The following is a 16,805-nucleotide window of genomic DNA, read 5'->3' as shown; positions in this document are numbered from 1 at the left end:
GATGCCGAGTGAGATGTGATGGCTTCATGCATTCATTGCTGAGAACATCTCCGCACACAACGCACTGTGGTCTTGGTTCATCCTCAGCCCCAGTCCAAGTAAATCCAAGATTAATGTAATTCGAGTGGTATTTCCTTACAGTTTTGCGTCGTTTGCTATCCGGTGCTGAAACCTCACTGCGCAAATCACTGCAAGCACTATTAGCACTAGCGCTAGGATCACCTTGACTGTTGGCAACTTCATTTTGTAACACACTTCTACTCCTTATATTTCCTTGGAGCCAAGATTGCAACGAGTTTGCAGTATTTTTGCTTCCCCCACTCATCATTAAAGCAGTTATAACTATGCCGGTTTAACATGCTTCAAAGAAGAGGCTCGTAGTAACGTCTCTTTTCGGTGCGCACGCACACGAAAAACAACGGCAACATACACACAGAAAGAAATAAGGAGAAATAAAGCCTAGTTTAATTTTAATTCCATTTAGAAACCGTGTGACTGATGTGTTTAGTGTTTGTGTGGCTGGACATTCACGTTTATGTAACGATTACCGATTGCTTAAATTTTTTCGCGCATACTCCACGTACCACTAGATGGCGCTCGCGTACCACCAGTGGTACGCGTACCACAGATTGAGAACCACTGTACTAGCACACACCGGCGCCGACTAGCCGCGCGGCAGCGTTCCGCGCCGCGCCGCCCAACTACTCTTCGAGACAATGTTCTATTCCCGAGCGTCGCCGCCCCTGAAAAAGCGCTTTGTAAAAGCTGGTTTGTACATCCCGGGTCCCGTAGGCACCTCCATATCTACCCCTCACCACTGGACGTCGCCCTCTTTCGTTTGCGATAAACAATTACGAGAATGGACGATGAGAGACTGGTCGTCGAGGTGGAAAAATACGTCGAATTATATGACCAAAGTACCCGTCATTACAAAGACAACTCCAAAAAGGTCATTGCCTGGCGAGCCATAGCTCTGGAGATTGGATCTTCAGGTGAGAAATCAACAATGGTGGAGTAAGTACCCAAACCATTAACCATAATGGGAAATAGACGAAATCAAGTCACATATAATCACACCATGTAGGTAGAAACCAGATAACTTGTAATATATATATTTTTATTTAAGGCAAGGCAACTTCATTCATATAGCACTTTTAATACATGAAGCAGACTCAAAGTGCTTCACATAGAAACATTCTCATACAATAAAATAGATAAGTAAAAGAAAACACAGGCAAAGCTCAAAAATGCATTGTCATGTATTAACTGTCTCTCTGGTATCAGATCATGTATTAACTGTCTCTCTGGATTTAAGGAAAAATAACATTAAGTGTCTCGAGCACTCAAATAAAATACACTGGCTACTGAATCCAGCACAGCAATAACATCACTTTCTTTATCCCGAGGGATAAAAAAAAAAGTATATAAATGCAAATATACCAGAGAGGGATAATAACTAGATTATAGGTCATCATATAGGCTGCACCATATGGTTCTGCCATTGCACACTTAGTAGCGAATTGAAATATTGGCGTGCCTCTCAGGATCTGCACGGAGCTCCTGGACCAGATTGTGGCATACCCCCTGTTCTTGTCTCCGTTCATTGATGGGGTGCACCCAAACCCTTTGTCTTCTCCTTGCTCCTTGCAGGAGAAGAAGGGCAGCCCCCCTCTGTCTGGCAACAGACAGACATTTTATTTTACAATAAAATGTAAAAGAGCTTGCTCAATTAAAATGGATAACTACTGGCTGCATGCATGTAAATGTGTGGCTATGTTAAGGCTATATAGATGGATAGATAGATAGATACTGTATGGGTCCCAATGGGGATCAATAAAGCCATCCAGGAGCTCAAACAATAAATACACACAATAACAATTGGCCTTAAAAGGTGACTGCACTATATACTAAAAAGGCTTAATAGAAGGTCCTGCAGTTATTGAGATTGTTGATGCAGTAGATGAATAATTGCAAAATATAAAATAAATAAGAAATGACAGTAAATAAAACGATTAAGTGCCCTACAAGCTAAGTTGATCTGATGCTTGAAAACATACTTTCACTGTGCAGATTATAATTTTTCCAATTATTCAGCCAAAAAGATGGAAAATAAATAAACTAGGCTACAATAGGCTACTCACCCATTGCGTTTCGTGTCTTTGCTGCGGTTGATTGACAGGTGACTTCCTGATTTTATACTGCAGCGCGGCCGTCGCGCCGCCTCCTGTTGGTGCTAGGGGCGTGCTTTTGACGCGCGTAAAATACGCGACGCTGCGCTGCGGCGCCGGTGTGTGGAGGCCTTTACGGCAACGTTACGGCAGCGGCACGTCTTGGCCGCGGTCACCGCAGCAGATAGGTTCCACTCTAATCAATGAGACCATTTCCACCGGGCGCGGCTGCGGAACGTCTCAGCAGCGTCCCAGGAGCGGCGTGCCGCGCCGCAGCGATATCATTCCGTAGCATTCCTATTTTTGCCGCGAGCCGCTGCTGAACCGCGTCAATTTCAACAGAGCAGATCGATCAGGGCAGGAAGTGAAAAAGTAAAAGCCATAGAGCATTCCGCTCAATTTTCAAAATAAAACACAATAAATAAAACACCAACATTATTACGTCATGACCGGTGGCACCAGGTCAGCAGTCAATCAATCAAAGGGTCTCAAATCATCCTTTTTATAAGAACAATGTCAGAAAGGACAAAGCCTGGCATTTAATTGCAGTAGTTTTGGGAGTGGAAGGTGAGTACATTAGGTTTAGGATTATCGCGGGATCTCGTGATCTCGCGTGAATACGGCTGGCTCGCAAGGCAGCGTTGCGCTGCCGTAACGCGCCCGGTGGAAATGCAAGCAGGGCAAAGTCGCGGCCAAGACGTGCCGCAGCCGTAAAGGCCTCCACACACCGGCGCCGCAGCGCAGCGTCGCGTATTTTACGCGCGTCAAAAGCACGCCCGTAGCACCAACAGGAGGCGGCGCGACGGCCGCGCTGCAGTATAAAATCAGGAAGTCACCTGTCAATCAACCGCAGCAAAGACACGAAACGCAATGGGTGAGTAGCCTATTGTAGCCTAGTTTATTTATTTTCCATATTTTTGGCTGAATAATTGGAAAAATGTAGGCTAATCTGCGAAGTGAAAGTATGTTTTCAAGCATCAGATCAACTTAGTTTGTAGGGCACTTTATCGTTTTATTTACTGTCATTTCTTATTTATTTTATATTTTGCAATTATTCATCTACTGCATCAACAAATTAAGCCTTTGTAGTATATAGTGCAGTCACCTTTTAAGGCCAATTGTTATTGTGTGTATTTATTGTATTGAGCTCCTGGATGGCTTTATTGATCCCCATTGGGACCAATACAGTATCTATCTATCTATCCATCTATCTATCCTTAACATAGCCACACATTTACATGTATGCAGCCAGTAGTTATCAATTTTAATTGAGCAAGCTCTTTTACATTTTATTGAGTTTTTTTTATTTCAACAGAACAAATAACTGTTGCCAGACAGAGGGGGGCTGCCCTTCTTCTCCTGCAAGGAGCAAGGAGAAGACGAAGGGTTTGGGTGCACCCCATCAATGAACGGAGACAAGAACAGGGGGTATGCCACAATCTGGTCCAGGAGCTCCGTGCAGATCCTGAGAGGCACGCCAATATTTCAATTCGCTACTAAGTGTGCAATGGCAGAACCATATGGTGCAGCCTATATGATGACCTATAATCTAGTTATTATCCCTCTCTGGTATACTCTTTTGCATATATATACTTTTTTTTTATCCCTCGGGATAAATACAGCGATGTTAATGCTGTGCTGGATTCAGTAGCCAGTGTATTTTATTTGAGTGCTCGAGACACTTAATGTTATTTTTCCCTAAATCCAGAGAGACAGTTAATGCATGATCTGATACCAGAGAGACAGTTAATACATGACAATGCATTTTTGAGCTTTGCCTGTGTTTCCTTTTACTTATCTATTTTATTGTATGAGAATGTTTCTATGTGAAGCACTTTGAGTCTGCTTCATGTATTAAAAGTGCTATATGAATGAAGTTGCCTTGCCTTAAATAAAAACATATATATTACAAGTAATCTGGTTTCTACCTACATGGTGTGATTATATGTGACTTGATTTCGTCTATTTCCCATTATGGTTAATGGTGTGGGTACTTAGTCCACCATTGTTGATTTCTCACCTGAAGATCCAATCTCCAGAGCTATGGCTCGCCAGGCAATGACCTTTTGGAGTTGTCTTTGTAATGACGGGAACTTTGGTCATACAATTCGACATATTTTTCCACCTCGACGACCAGTCTCTCATCGTCCATTCTCGTAATTGTTTATCACAAACGAAAGAGGGCGACATCCAGTGGTGAGGGGTAGATATGGAGGTGCCTACGGGACCCGGGATGTACAAACCAGCTTTTACAAAGCGCTTTTTCAGGGGCGGCGACGCTCGGGAATAGAACATTGTCTCGAAGAGTAGTTGGGCGGCGCGGCGCGGAACGCTGCCGCGCGGCTAGTCGGCGCCGGTGTGTGCTAGTACACCCGGAATAATGGGGGCAGACTTTTTGACGCGACGCTGCGGCGCCGGTGTGTGGAGGCCTTAACGTTGCCGTAACGCGTCCGGTGGAAATGCAAGCAGGGCAAAGTCGCGGCCAAGACGTGCCGCAGCCGTAACGTTGCCGTAACGCGTCCGGTGGAATCCCCGGGTAAAGGCTCGATTCCACCGGAGGCGTACGCGCCGCGGGACGGCTGCGCCGCGGTCACCGCTGCTGATCGCTTCCACTCTAATCAATGAGACCATTTCCACCGGGCGCGCCGCGGAACGTTTCAGCAGCGTCCCAGGAGCGGCGTGCCGTGCCGCGGCGCTATCTTTCCGTCCAACGTTGCCGTAACGCGTCCGGTGGAATCCCCGGGTAAAGGCTCGATTCCACCGGAGGCGTACGCGCCGCGGGACGGCTGCGCCGCGGTCACCGCTGCTGATCGCTTCCACTCTAATCAATGAGACCATTTCCACCGGGCGCGCCACGGAACGTTTCAGCAGCGTCCCAGGAGCGGCGTGCCGTGCCGCGGCGCTATCTTTCCGTCCAATTCTATTTTTGCCGCGAGCCGCTGCTAAACCGCGTCAATTTCGACAGAGCAGGTCGAGCCGGGCAGGAAGTGAAAAGTAAAAGCCATAGAGCATCCGGTCAATTTTCAAAATAAAACACAATACTCAGCTCATGTAACTTCACATCAACATTATTACGTCATGACCGTTGGCACCAGGTCAGCAGTCAATCAATCAAAGGGTCTCAGAGGGTCGGCAACATGGACGACGAGAGACTCATTGTCGAAGTTCAGCAACATGAAGTCATTTATGTACCAAATCATCCTTTTTATAAGGAAAATGTCAGAAAGGACAAAGCGTGGCATTTAATTGCAATAGTTTTGGGAGTGAAAGGTGAGTACATTAGGTTTAGGATTATCGCGTGATCTCGTGATCTCGCGTGAATACGGCTGGCTCGCAAGGCAGCGCTACGCTGCCGTTACGCGCCCGGTAGGAATGGACGCAGGGCAGAGGACGCAGCCGTTCCGCGGCGCAGCCGTTCCGCGGCGCGTACGCGTCCGGTGGAATCCCGGTGTAAAGGCTCGATTCCACCGGAGGCGTACGCGCCGCGGCATGGCTGTGCCGCGGTCACCGCTGCTGATCGCTTCCACTCTAATCAATGAGACCATTTCCACCGGGCGCGCCGCGGAACGTTTCAGCAGCGTCCCAGGAGCGGCGTGCTGCGCCACGGCGCTATCTTTCCGTCACACTTCTATTTTTGCCGCGAGCCGTTGCTAAACCGCGTCAATTACGACAGAGCAGATCGAGCCGGGCAGGAAGTGAAAAGTAAAAGCCATAGAGCAGTTATCTCCAAACGGCGGACCGCGGTCCGGGTCCGGACCAAGTGACGGTCCTATCCGGACCCATGGCCAATTTAAAATAATAAGAAAATATTTTTTTTTTTTTTTTTTTATGATTTCACTATACAAAGCATGATTATGTTAGTAAAATCATTTCTCACTGGCATTACGAATCCAAACACAGATCCTTCGAGGAAAAGTATCCCCAGAAGTCAGAAGTATGAAGGGTGCACTCACACTAGGCCATCTGGCCGTGGCCGTGGCCGTTTTAGCACCTAACCGTGCTCAAATCTGCCAGTGTGAGTGTGGCCAGTCTGGCCAGGCCGGGCCAATTTGGCCACTTGGGAGAGGTGTGCTGCTACGGCACGGGTTGCTACGGTACAGATGCTAATGAGCCGACACGCGCACACGCACGGCTACGCAACCTGAGCTGGATGACATATAGTCCATGCGACGACCACGGACATAATAAAGGCGACGAGCCTTCTTTCCCATTAAACGGTAAACATATATCCAAATAAGCAACAGACTCAGCAAAGTGCGAGCTGTGTTCTGTGTGTTGTTGTCCATTGTTGTTAGAACTCTGACTGGCGGCAGACTTTATTATGGTCCATGCAGCGGACGCTTGGTGATGACGTGTTACTTATGACGTGATGACGTATGTACAAGAGCATACCGTGGCCAGGCCACAGTTGCGACGCCCAACGGCCACGGCCAGATGGCCTAGTGTGAGTGCAGGCCAGAGAACAATGGGGCATTTGAGCACGGTTAGGTGTGAAAACGGCCAACGGCCACGGCCAGATGGCCTAGTGTGAGTGCACCCTAAGAGCGTGGAAAATATCCGAGCTGAGAGCTCAGTATGAGAGGTCTACGCGTGTCTTCTTCACACACTCATTTAAAGGCCAGCAACGTGCAAATGAATGCTCACTTAAGATTGCATGGATTTTGGGGCAACATAAAAAAACTTTCAGTGACACAACTGTTGTGAAGGAGTGCTTGAACGCTGCTGCCGAGACGTTACTTGAAGGTAAACAAAGGGATGATTGTGTGAAAAAATAAAGCAAATCCCAATGTGAGCTGCAACGACAACCAGAAAATCTGAAATTGTATCAGATGACGCACTGTCACAGCTTCATGCGGCTGTTCAGAGTGCCCCATCCTTAGCCATTGATGATTCTTCAGATGTAACGGATAATGCCCAGCTTTTGGTTTACATGCGATTGTTTTATCAAGACAAGAAAGAGATCTGTGAGGACCTGTTGGGTCTAACACCACTTGAGACACTGTTTTGCTTACTTGAAATGAAGTCCCCTTTTTTTGTGTTTATTTGAAATGTAGGCCTGGTGTACCTGTTTTGCTTGCTTGAAATGTAGGCCTAATGCACTTTGTGTTTATTTGAAGTGTAGGCCTAGTGTTCCTGTTCTGCTTACTTCACATGTAGGCCTTATGCACTTTATATGTTTACTTGAATTGCAGGAATTTTCAGTAACTGGACCTTGTTCAATTTTAATTGAAAACCCCTGCCATAGAGCATCCTGTCAATTTTCAAAATAAAACACAAATACTCGCGTAGCCTATCACAACTTCACATCAACATTAAATCAAGGCCGGGGGCACCAGGTCAGCTGCCAATCAATCAGAGGGTCGGCAACATGGACGACGAGAGACTGATTGTCGAAGTGGAGAAACATAAAATCATTTACGAAACCAATCATCCATCACCATCCATCATTTTTATAAGGACAATGGTAGAAAGGACAAAGCCTGGCATTTAATTGCAGCCGTTTTGGGAGTGGATGGTGAGTACAAAGTACTACTTAAGATTATAAAAATGTGATTTTAAATGAACTGTACATAATCTACTTTGATTATCTGTAAAATATGTCCTGATCAGTGCAAAGTTGCAGAACATTTTTAATTACTTTAAATATTAGTTTTGTTTAGAAGTACTTGACTGAATAACTTTTAAACTTTTGTACTTTCTGGAAAAAAGATACATAGAAAATATTTCACACAGCTATGGTATTAAAGGTGTATACAAATATGAAATACTATTATAACTACCTATTGAAAATGTAACTACCCAGTGTTAAATACTGTTGATATAGTCAGCTGTGGATGAAGTGTGTAAACTTTCAGTCTCACCTCTCTGTATTTTGCTGGGAGTTAAATGGTATCTAGTTCACACTTTTACCCCTTTGTTATGGAGATGAAAAGAATACACACAATAAACAGTAGATTGATTTTCAAATGTTTTATTTACAATGAATGATGACATTTTTAGAATACAACAAAGATTATCTCATCTGTAATGAGCATGATAAAAAAAAACATCTGAATAACAAAAAAAACATCTATTTACAAATATAGACATTTTCCACACTTTTGGCAAAGCTTTCAAACCATCCTGTCCTGCCAAGAAACACTGCCTTGTGGGGAGTTGAAATAGGTGTCGAAGATTTCCATTTCCACATTACAGGCCTCTCTCGAGGCTCTGTTTCCTCCCATGTGACGTACTGATGGCAGGTTTCTCCCCTGTTGCTCTGCCTCCTCCATCAACCTCACATTCTCTCTCGGGAAAAGCAGGAAGTTATGAAGAATGCATGCAGCAAAAACAAGGGTGCCCACATTTTCTGGGTGCAGGTTGATCCTGCGATGCAAGATTCTCCACCTGGAGGACAGAAGGCCAAAAGCATTCTCAACCACCATCCTTGCCCTTGAAAGTCTGTAGTTAAATATCCTCTTTTGGTGAGTGAGGTTCTGTCCGGGGTATGGTCTCATTAGGTATGGCTTCAGTGGGAAGGCTGCATCACCCACCATGACATGTGGCACATCACCCAAGTGAGCAGCGCCAGGCAGAGAGGTACTGGGTGGGACATGAAACGTTTTGGTCTCCATTCCTCTTCCGAGAGCTGACCCAGCATATACGCCGCCATCACTGGTCCTTCTGAAGTCCCCCACTTGAATGACCCTGAACCTGTAGTTCGAGTCCACAAGTGCCAAAAGCACTATTGAGAAAGTTTTCTTGTAATTGAAATACTGACTCCCACTCAGTGCAGAAGCCATGTACCTGTGAGGGAAGAAGCAAATAAATATAAGTTATATGTGAACATTTTTCATTCAAAGCAAGATGGAAGGCTTTAAGGGACGCATTCGTAAAAAACAGGAAAAAAAGGCATTCCAAGTGGGTCGGCAGGTGGCACACAGAAGGACTGGAAATATGCAGAGATCATGTCCTTCGTTTTGCCCCATCTACAACCAAGAAGGTCTGTATAAATTACTTAAACATAAACAAAAATACATTTCATGAAATAGTTGAAGCCTCAAACAACAGTTATATATAACTCAATAACAGTATTTGTGTTGTAAAAAATGTATCTTTAAAGTGCGCTATTAAAGTGGTGAGAACTTGTATATAAAACTGTTATGTTCATATGCAAATTTATCCTATGTATAACTTTTTTTTTGTTTTTATATAGTTCAAGAAGCAATGTCGGGTCGGGTACCCCTCAGTCAGACCGGTCTGAGGGTCGGTCCAGCACCCCTGGCATTTCATTGCAACAGCCTTCGACATCTCCGGCTCCATCAACCTCAGCACTGTCTGCCTCTAGGTCCCGTAGCCCCAGGGACAGAAATATTTCAAGACCGGCTGTTGCAGCGCAGGCCCCCAGGGAAACCAGAAGAGGCCAAAGACCGATAGACACAGGCATTGGGGACCGGCTGATGTCTTTGCTGGAGCAGCCGGTGCCAAAACCCCATGTACCCGATGACGAGCTGGACGAGGCATATCATTTTGCGATGAGCATTGTGCCAATGTTGCACCGCTTAAACAAGGACAGTCGCAACAGGCCAAAATGGAGATCCTCACTGTTCTTCACCGCCTCGAAAGTGGCTAACCTCCACCTTTACCTCCCCCCCGCTCTGGGACAAACATCCCACCCCCCACAATCTCAACCTCCTCCTCCTCCAACACAGTTGCCTTCTCCTATTCAACCAATTCACCCCCCCACACAAACAGGGTCGTTCACACAAATGAGTCCTGACTGGGAAGACCCGAACGACCCATACTACACGTAGTACAAGCGTTCTTGTTTGCCAGTTTTTTTTACATTTGTTACTATTTTTAAGTTTTATTTTTGAAAATCTTTTTTCACTTTGTATATTTATTTATAACGTTTATATGTTGAAGCAGTATTAAAAAATGTTTCTTCAGCTTGTGGTCTGTGATTTCATTTGTTTGTGGTTTACCTTAGTGCTACAGCCAGTCTCTGCTTAGGTTCTATGGCAGCTCTGTAGTAAGCAGAGAATTGGAATGGTTTCCACGTTTCTTCCTCATCCCCGCCGTCATGGGATTTGCGCTGTGTTGATGCTGCCATCTGCTCTCAACCATCCATCCCAATGACCTCTGGGAGAGAAACGCTGTCCTTGAAAGACTGTAACTGGCACCATGCTGCTGCCTGAATTGTGTCCTTCAGGACAACATCATCTTCCTTGAAGAAGAAAGAACAATTATTTGTGTCTGTACTTGACACCCTACTCTCCCAAAACCACAAAATGGTATGCAAACAAAGGCTACTACTACTGATGAGTTTTCAGTGATAAAAAACACTATTCAACTAGTCATCAGACTATTTCATCTGGCTATACATACAACCTCCAGCATTACACACATATTACATACCAGGCTCCCAGGTTCCAGTTCCTGGTCTTCAGTTTTGTCTGGAAATAAAACAGATTGTTGTCTGTAATGTTGAGTAGGCTAATACAATGGAATAATAAAAGTAGGCCCTAGTAGTCCAATACATCAGCCATGGAGTAGGCTATAACTTCTATATTGATGGTGTCTCTAATAGTCAAAGAAAACCAGTATAAACATAAAAGCAGTTTTCTACAAAAAACATTGCAGCGTTTCGGTTTCCTATTTTTCGGCTGCTTTGTATAAGATGGCTTGTGCATATACACAATGTAATTAGAATAAAAATAATATTGATATTCGATTTCTGTGGACTCTTATGAACATTTCAAGACCCAACATGAAGTATCAACTCATTGCTAAGGATATCCACAACGACGATAAAGTAAGAATGCACCAAGGGTGGGGGAGGGTGAGGGGGGCTATTTTGACCTAAGACACTAGGATATATTTGATCTATAATCATTAAACATATTTATTCCACCGAATGGTTGAGATTGGTTGACATTCCTGAGATTCTAAGCTTTCAAACGGTGTATGACATGACTATATCACTCAACCTTATGATGCCTTATGAACCTTATGACTCAACCTTATGAAATTGACCTAGCATGTTGGGGGGGAACATGCTAGGTGTAAACTTTCTCGCCGGCGGGATTTGACGATTAAGTAGTTAACAAGACATAATACACAATTGCATGAATATTACTAAATATATTAGGCATTTTGACAGTCTCACTTACTTGCATGTTTTAGCCATCACTCGCTCGGGCGGGCACACTCTAATTTCAGGTAATTTCAGGTACATTTCAGCTAATTTCAGGTCAGAAACGAGATCAGAAATGCTGTTTGACCAGTCCTCAATGTGAACTGAGTGCCCGCCATGGACATAATAAAGGATGGACCACGGACTGGAAAATGGCCGCCCATTCATTCCTATGCAAACTGCTCAGTGGCGCATGGTAACATCAGGCCCCCAGGATAGGCATATACTTCCGCAATCCACCCGTGCTCAGAGGCCAAACCTGGTATTGCAGCTGTTTTAGCTGGGAGTGGACGGGGGTCCGTCATTTCATGTGGCCCAGAAGTAGATATCGCCGTCCACTCCAATACAAGTGGGGAACAGGATTGTGTCTCCGCAAAAAATGTCTGGATATCAATCAAAGGCTCATAATTATCTTTCTACCCTGTTCTAAAAAAATGTAAGTTTTTTCTTTTCAAAACGCCTCCTCAAGCGTTTTATTAGCAGTTGATGTTGGGTGGGCAGCTGAAAGGAGCCGTACTGAAACAAACGGCTCCTTGCTATGGACCTATTTTGAAGTGCACGGCTCCATTAACTTCCGAATTAAATTAAATTCCGAATTAACTTCCATTAACTCAATGTGACAATGTGGTATTGGCATATATATTCCAGAATTTGAAAAAGGATATGGATATAGAGTGGGTGACTTTATCAGTATACTTAATCGAGATGGCCACAATAATAACCGCTCTTAGATGGGTTGTAGATACTAAGTTTTATAACAAATAATTCAATACGTGAAGATTTGGTGATAGAGGTAAAGCATCTTCTTTTAAATATTATAAGCCTTGGTTTAGTTATTCAGTTCTGTTGGATTCCAGCCCACCATGGAATATATGGCAATGAAATTGCTGATAAATTAGCTAAAAGATACTAACCTAATTAGAAGAATTTAACCTTAAGTATATATATTTTTTATTTTTATTTATTCATTTCTTTTGTTAGTTTGTTTTATTTTTTTTATTTTGTTTCGTTAGTTTGGTTTTTTCTTTGAATTTATGATTTAAAGTATGATTTGCCAACGTCCTTGTCCTTGTCAACGTCCTTGTCACAAACTCCTGTGTAGTAGTCCATTAGGTCGCGGTATATGGGGAAAAACTATGATCCGCCACTAAACTAGAAGAAGAAGAAGATCTCTGCATCCGGTACGTCACGGAATAGGTCACGTGTCTTGGCCACATAACGCGGAAGCAAATCGCTCCTGTATGTAGCCATGCGCCACTGAGCAGGTTTGCATAGGAATGAATGGGCGGCCATTTTCCAGTCCGTGGTCCATCCTTTATTATGTCCATGGGTAGTATGCATTCGGAAACGACTTCCGTACTACAGAATGCATACTAGAGTATTCGGACACGCTAGATTTTTCGCATACTACAAAATGCATACTATATAGTATGCAAGTACGAGTATTCGGATGCAGCCATAGACTTTCTCGGGTCACCCAGGTGTCACAGGTGACTTTTTTGGTATAATTACTCGACCTGCGCATGTGCGAGATGGAACATCAGTGCTAAAGCACCGCCTCTGGCGGTCAGTAGGAATGAAATAGAACCCCTAAATGCAATGTGTATTACTAACCTACAGCGGGCATGCCTCCACCAATATCCTCTTCATCCTTGGTTAAAATGGTGTCTGGGGTCTGCTGCTTTCCACAGAAAGAAGGAAACACACACAAGACATAATCTTTCATTAGCACAAAATAGTTGTCAATCCCCGCTAACGACACATTGCATCATAAAGGTGTGTGCTTTCTATGGGTGTGTGCTGGAGTTGTAGCAGAGGACGCCTCTCTTTTGGATGGTGAATGAGAAGATGATTTCCAACCTGCCCAGTCAGCTCCTCGCGGCAGACCAGCTGCTCGCCGCGCTCCAGGCTCTTGACCACGCCGTGTTCCGTGGACAGCGAGCTCCGAGCCTCTGGTTCGGACGCAGTGAAGAGGGTGTCATGGCCGTGCAGCGCCAGTGGGCCCCCCCCTTTTCCGTGGACGCTCAGGAGCCTCAGCTCCTCGCTGTGACTGGACAGGTGGGAGGAGCCAGGGGCGTCCACATGCAGACCATCTGAGGGGGCACCGCGCTGTGTGTTGCGGTCTCCAAAGTCATCGCAGTGTTCTGCAGAGGGGAAAAAATGACAGAAAGTGATTGTTTCGAAACATTATTTGCAGAAAAGGAGTCAATAAAGAAACTATTTAAATGTATGTAACACAGAGGCTTCAAAATGTGTACTAGTGCAGACACAGATTCCCTCAACTCAAAGCTCAAGCGGTTGACCAGGTGGAGGACACTGAACGAACACCAGCGCAAAATGATACGAGCATAACATGACATGCAAGACAAGCGTAATTATTCTATTTTGGCAATAACAAGCGACAACGTGTCATTCCCTGTAAGCTGATCAGCTAACATTTATAGGTTTTGAATGAATCGATGTTTGAGGTTATGAACCAGCTCATGTGGCATCTGTCTGGAAACCATTTTCGGGTCTTGACAGTTTCCATCTTTGAAATGCAACTTCCAAGTTTGACTCGAGTTTCATCAAGGCCCTGGTCTTCATGCTTTTCAAAAGAGCACCAGGTAGAAACTAGCAGTCAGCCTAGAATCCATGTGTGCTGTAACATGAGTGGAATTTCCAACCGCCTTGTTTCCAAGACCATTCAAAGAGCAGGAAATGGGACTAACGTCATTATACATTGTTCATTTTGAATCATCAACTTTTCCCAATTACTTCAAATGAAACAACTAATAGTGACCCCTGAAACCCTGGACCGTCTTGTTTTCCACCCATCATCGGCCAGGGACACAACTCACCATCTCCCTGTGGTTTAGTCTGTGGTTTGCAGATGTTGGCTCGAGCCAGGGTAAAACGACTTGCCGCACAGGATGCATTTGATCTCGTTTGAATCCGCAAAGAAAACAGCGTACTCATCACCTTCATCCTCATCCTCAGCGCTTGGTTTTCTTTCAGGCTCCGAGTTATTTGTAATCGAAGGGTAGCCGAGCCTTCCAAGAACAGTTGGCTAATTTCAGATACGGCAGCTTTCGCAAGTACGTCCATTATGGACGAAAGCTGTTCTTCCAAAGTTGAGCCGCACAGCGACATGTTTATCAACATATTTTACCCTGTTGCGGATAAAAAATTAAAAAATTGAATACTGTAACAAAATACGAGAGGTCGAGAAGGACTAGGTTTGAAAGATTAAGGCTTTATTACCACTTACATAAGCTAACAACAAAACCTGAAATGGTTTGCAAACCATTTCAGGAGTTTGCAAATGGTTTGCAAACTCCCAGGCGCAGGAATCTTCTTCCCGGGAACAGTCTGGACCAGAGCTATAGAGCTATAATCGTGAATAAAAAATAACTAGAACAGACAAATTTAAACAAAAACAGGATAGAGGTGTGAATTAAAAGGTCCCATTGCCCGTGTCAATGCACCCCAATGCCTCTGTGCTTGAGCATGTGCCAACGCAAATTGCTAGGGTCACTGAGGCTGGTGTTGCACCTTCAGGGCTTCTCCCCGGAGTGAGTCCTCATGTGGCTCTTCAGAGTGGAGCGCTGACTGAAGCGCTTCACGCATTGGTTACACCTGTAGGACTTCTCCCCGGAGTGAGTCCTCATGTGGACCTTCAGGATGTATCTACGACTGAAGCGCTTCACGCATTGGTCACACCTGTAGGGCTTCTCCCCGGAGTGAGTCCTCATGTGGACCGTCAGGTTTGAACTCTTACTGAAGCGCTTCACGCATTGGTTACACCTGTAGGGCTTCTCCCCGGAGTGAGTCCTCATGTGGCTCTTCAGAGTGGAGCGCTGACTGAAGCGCTTCACGCATTGGTTACACCTGTAGGGCTTCTCCCCGGAGTGAGTCCTCATGTGGACCTTCAGGATGCATCTACGACTGAAGCGCTTCACGCATTGGTCACACCTGTAGGGCTTCTCCCCGGAGTGAGTCCTCATGTGGACCGTCAGGTTTGAACTCTTACTGAAGCGCTTCACGCATTGGTCACACCTGTAGGGCTTCTCCCCGGAGTGAGTCTTCATGTGCCTCTTCAGGTGAGAGCTCCTATAGTAGCACTTCACGCATTGATCACACCTGTAGGGCTTCTCCCCGGAGTGAGTCCTCCTCATGTGGCTCTTCAGGCTGTCTTTCAGTTTGAAGCGCTCCGTGCACTGGTCGCACCCGTATGGCTTCTCGCCGGTGTGGGTACGCCTGTGGATGACCATATTGGTTTTGTCGGGAAAACACTCGCCAGACAACACAGCGGGCCGGTCCTTGCCGCCGCCCTGATGCCCAGTCAGCTCCTCGCGGCGGACCAGCTGCTCGCCGCGCTCCAGGCTCTTGACCACGCCGTGTTCCGTGGACAGCGAGCTCAGAGCCTCCTGTTTGGACGCAGTGAAGAGGTCGTCATGGCCGTGCAGCGCCAGTGGGCCCTCCCCTTTTCCGTGGACGCTCAGGATCCTCAGCTCCTCGCTGTGACTGGACATGTGGGAGGAGCCAGGGGCGTCCACATGCAGACTATCTGAGGTGGCGCCGCGCTGTGTGCTGCGGTCTCCAAAGTCATCGCAGTCTTCTGCAGAGGGAATAAAGGCAGGAAGTAATTGTACTAAATTAATAATTTGCACAAAGGGATACAGTATGTATCCATTTGAGACGTAGCACCGCTACGTCTCCCCCCTTTTAATGATGTGGGGAGGTCATGAAGACAAAACCCAGACGATCTGTTGTTTTCTATCCCGTTTTACCAATACTGTAGTTATATTGGGAATCAGAGCTGATCTGAGCATTCCTGACACCGGTCTGCTATGAAGAAGATGTAAATCATTCTACTATAAACTGTACAAGTAGTCCTTGTGTTTTAGCGGGGCTCTGGTCATAATGCACTTTCAAAAGAAGACCAGGCATTTAAAGGTTTGGGATTTGCGAAACGCCAGCAGATTTTGAAAATAAACAACTCAAATGGTCCTACCCCCTCTCCTTCAACGCTGACTCTGACTCCACCCATTCCAAGTACATGGACGAGCAATCATGCACGAGTGAACACAGATGCGCGAGAGCGAGCCATTAGCTAGTTAGCTAGCTCCAGTAGCTACCGCAGGATAACAACAAACAGAAGCTTGCTCTGGGTCACGAGCTTTGAGTACGTGCACGAAGGGGTCGCGCGGGGAGAGGGGGAGTGCAGTGCGACCGTTTGATTGACGTACTTACTGTCCAATGCAACTCGGTGGCTCTGGAAATCATTGGCTGGAGTTTTTCGAGCCCTGCCCGTTCCACAGATGATTGACTCGTTTAATTTTCATGTCAGTACTTCTAACTCAGTGGCTGTAAGTGGGTTATGATAAGGATTTCAAGTAATTTTGCAAAAATGCCCCAAAAAGCGAATTCCATACCCAACCTTTAAGTGCAAGCATGATTAGTAGAAGTAACCACACAGA

The 16,805-nt window shown here is 45.5% G+C and overlaps 1 protein-coding gene and 1 long non-coding RNA gene across 2 annotated transcripts; both read right to left on the bottom strand.

Moving 5' to 3' along the window:
* Positions 1-8,132: 8,132 nt before the first annotated feature.
* Positions 8,133-10,897, bottom strand: LOC115560782 (uncharacterized). The gene is made up of 3 exons (XR_003979841.1): positions 10,566-10,897; positions 10,133-10,374; positions 8,133-8,954 (listed from the first exon to the last, which is right to left on the bottom strand). It is a non-coding gene; the product is annotated as an uncharacterized LOC115560782 (long non-coding RNA).
* A 3,661-nt stretch (positions 10,898-14,558) lies between these two features.
* Positions 14,559-15,872, bottom strand: LOC115560630 (zinc finger protein 239-like). Its single transcript, XM_030380015.1, has one exon. It carries the CDS (start codon positions 15,855-15,857, stop codon positions 14,880-14,882), a length of 978 nt encoding a protein of 325 aa, XP_030235875.1. The 5' UTR covers positions 15,858-15,872; the 3' UTR covers positions 14,559-14,879.
* Between the last annotated feature and the right edge of the window lie 933 nt (positions 15,873-16,805).

The sequence above is a fragment of the Gadus morhua genome, chromosome 16 (assembly GCF_902167405.1).
Source record: "Gadus morhua chromosome 16, gadMor3.0, whole genome shotgun sequence".
Classification (NCBI taxonomy): domain Eukaryota; kingdom Metazoa; phylum Chordata; class Actinopteri; order Gadiformes; family Gadidae; genus Gadus; species Gadus morhua.
The sequence above is the reverse complement of the archived record's forward strand: the minus strand, read 5'-3'. Positions and strand labels throughout refer to the sequence as shown.

Excerpts from the sequence above, each read along its gene's own strand:
- LOC115560630 (XM_030380015.1), bottom strand. The coding sequence starts at position 15,857 with ATGTCCAGTCACAGCGAGGAGCTGAGGATCCTGAGCGTCCACGGAAAA.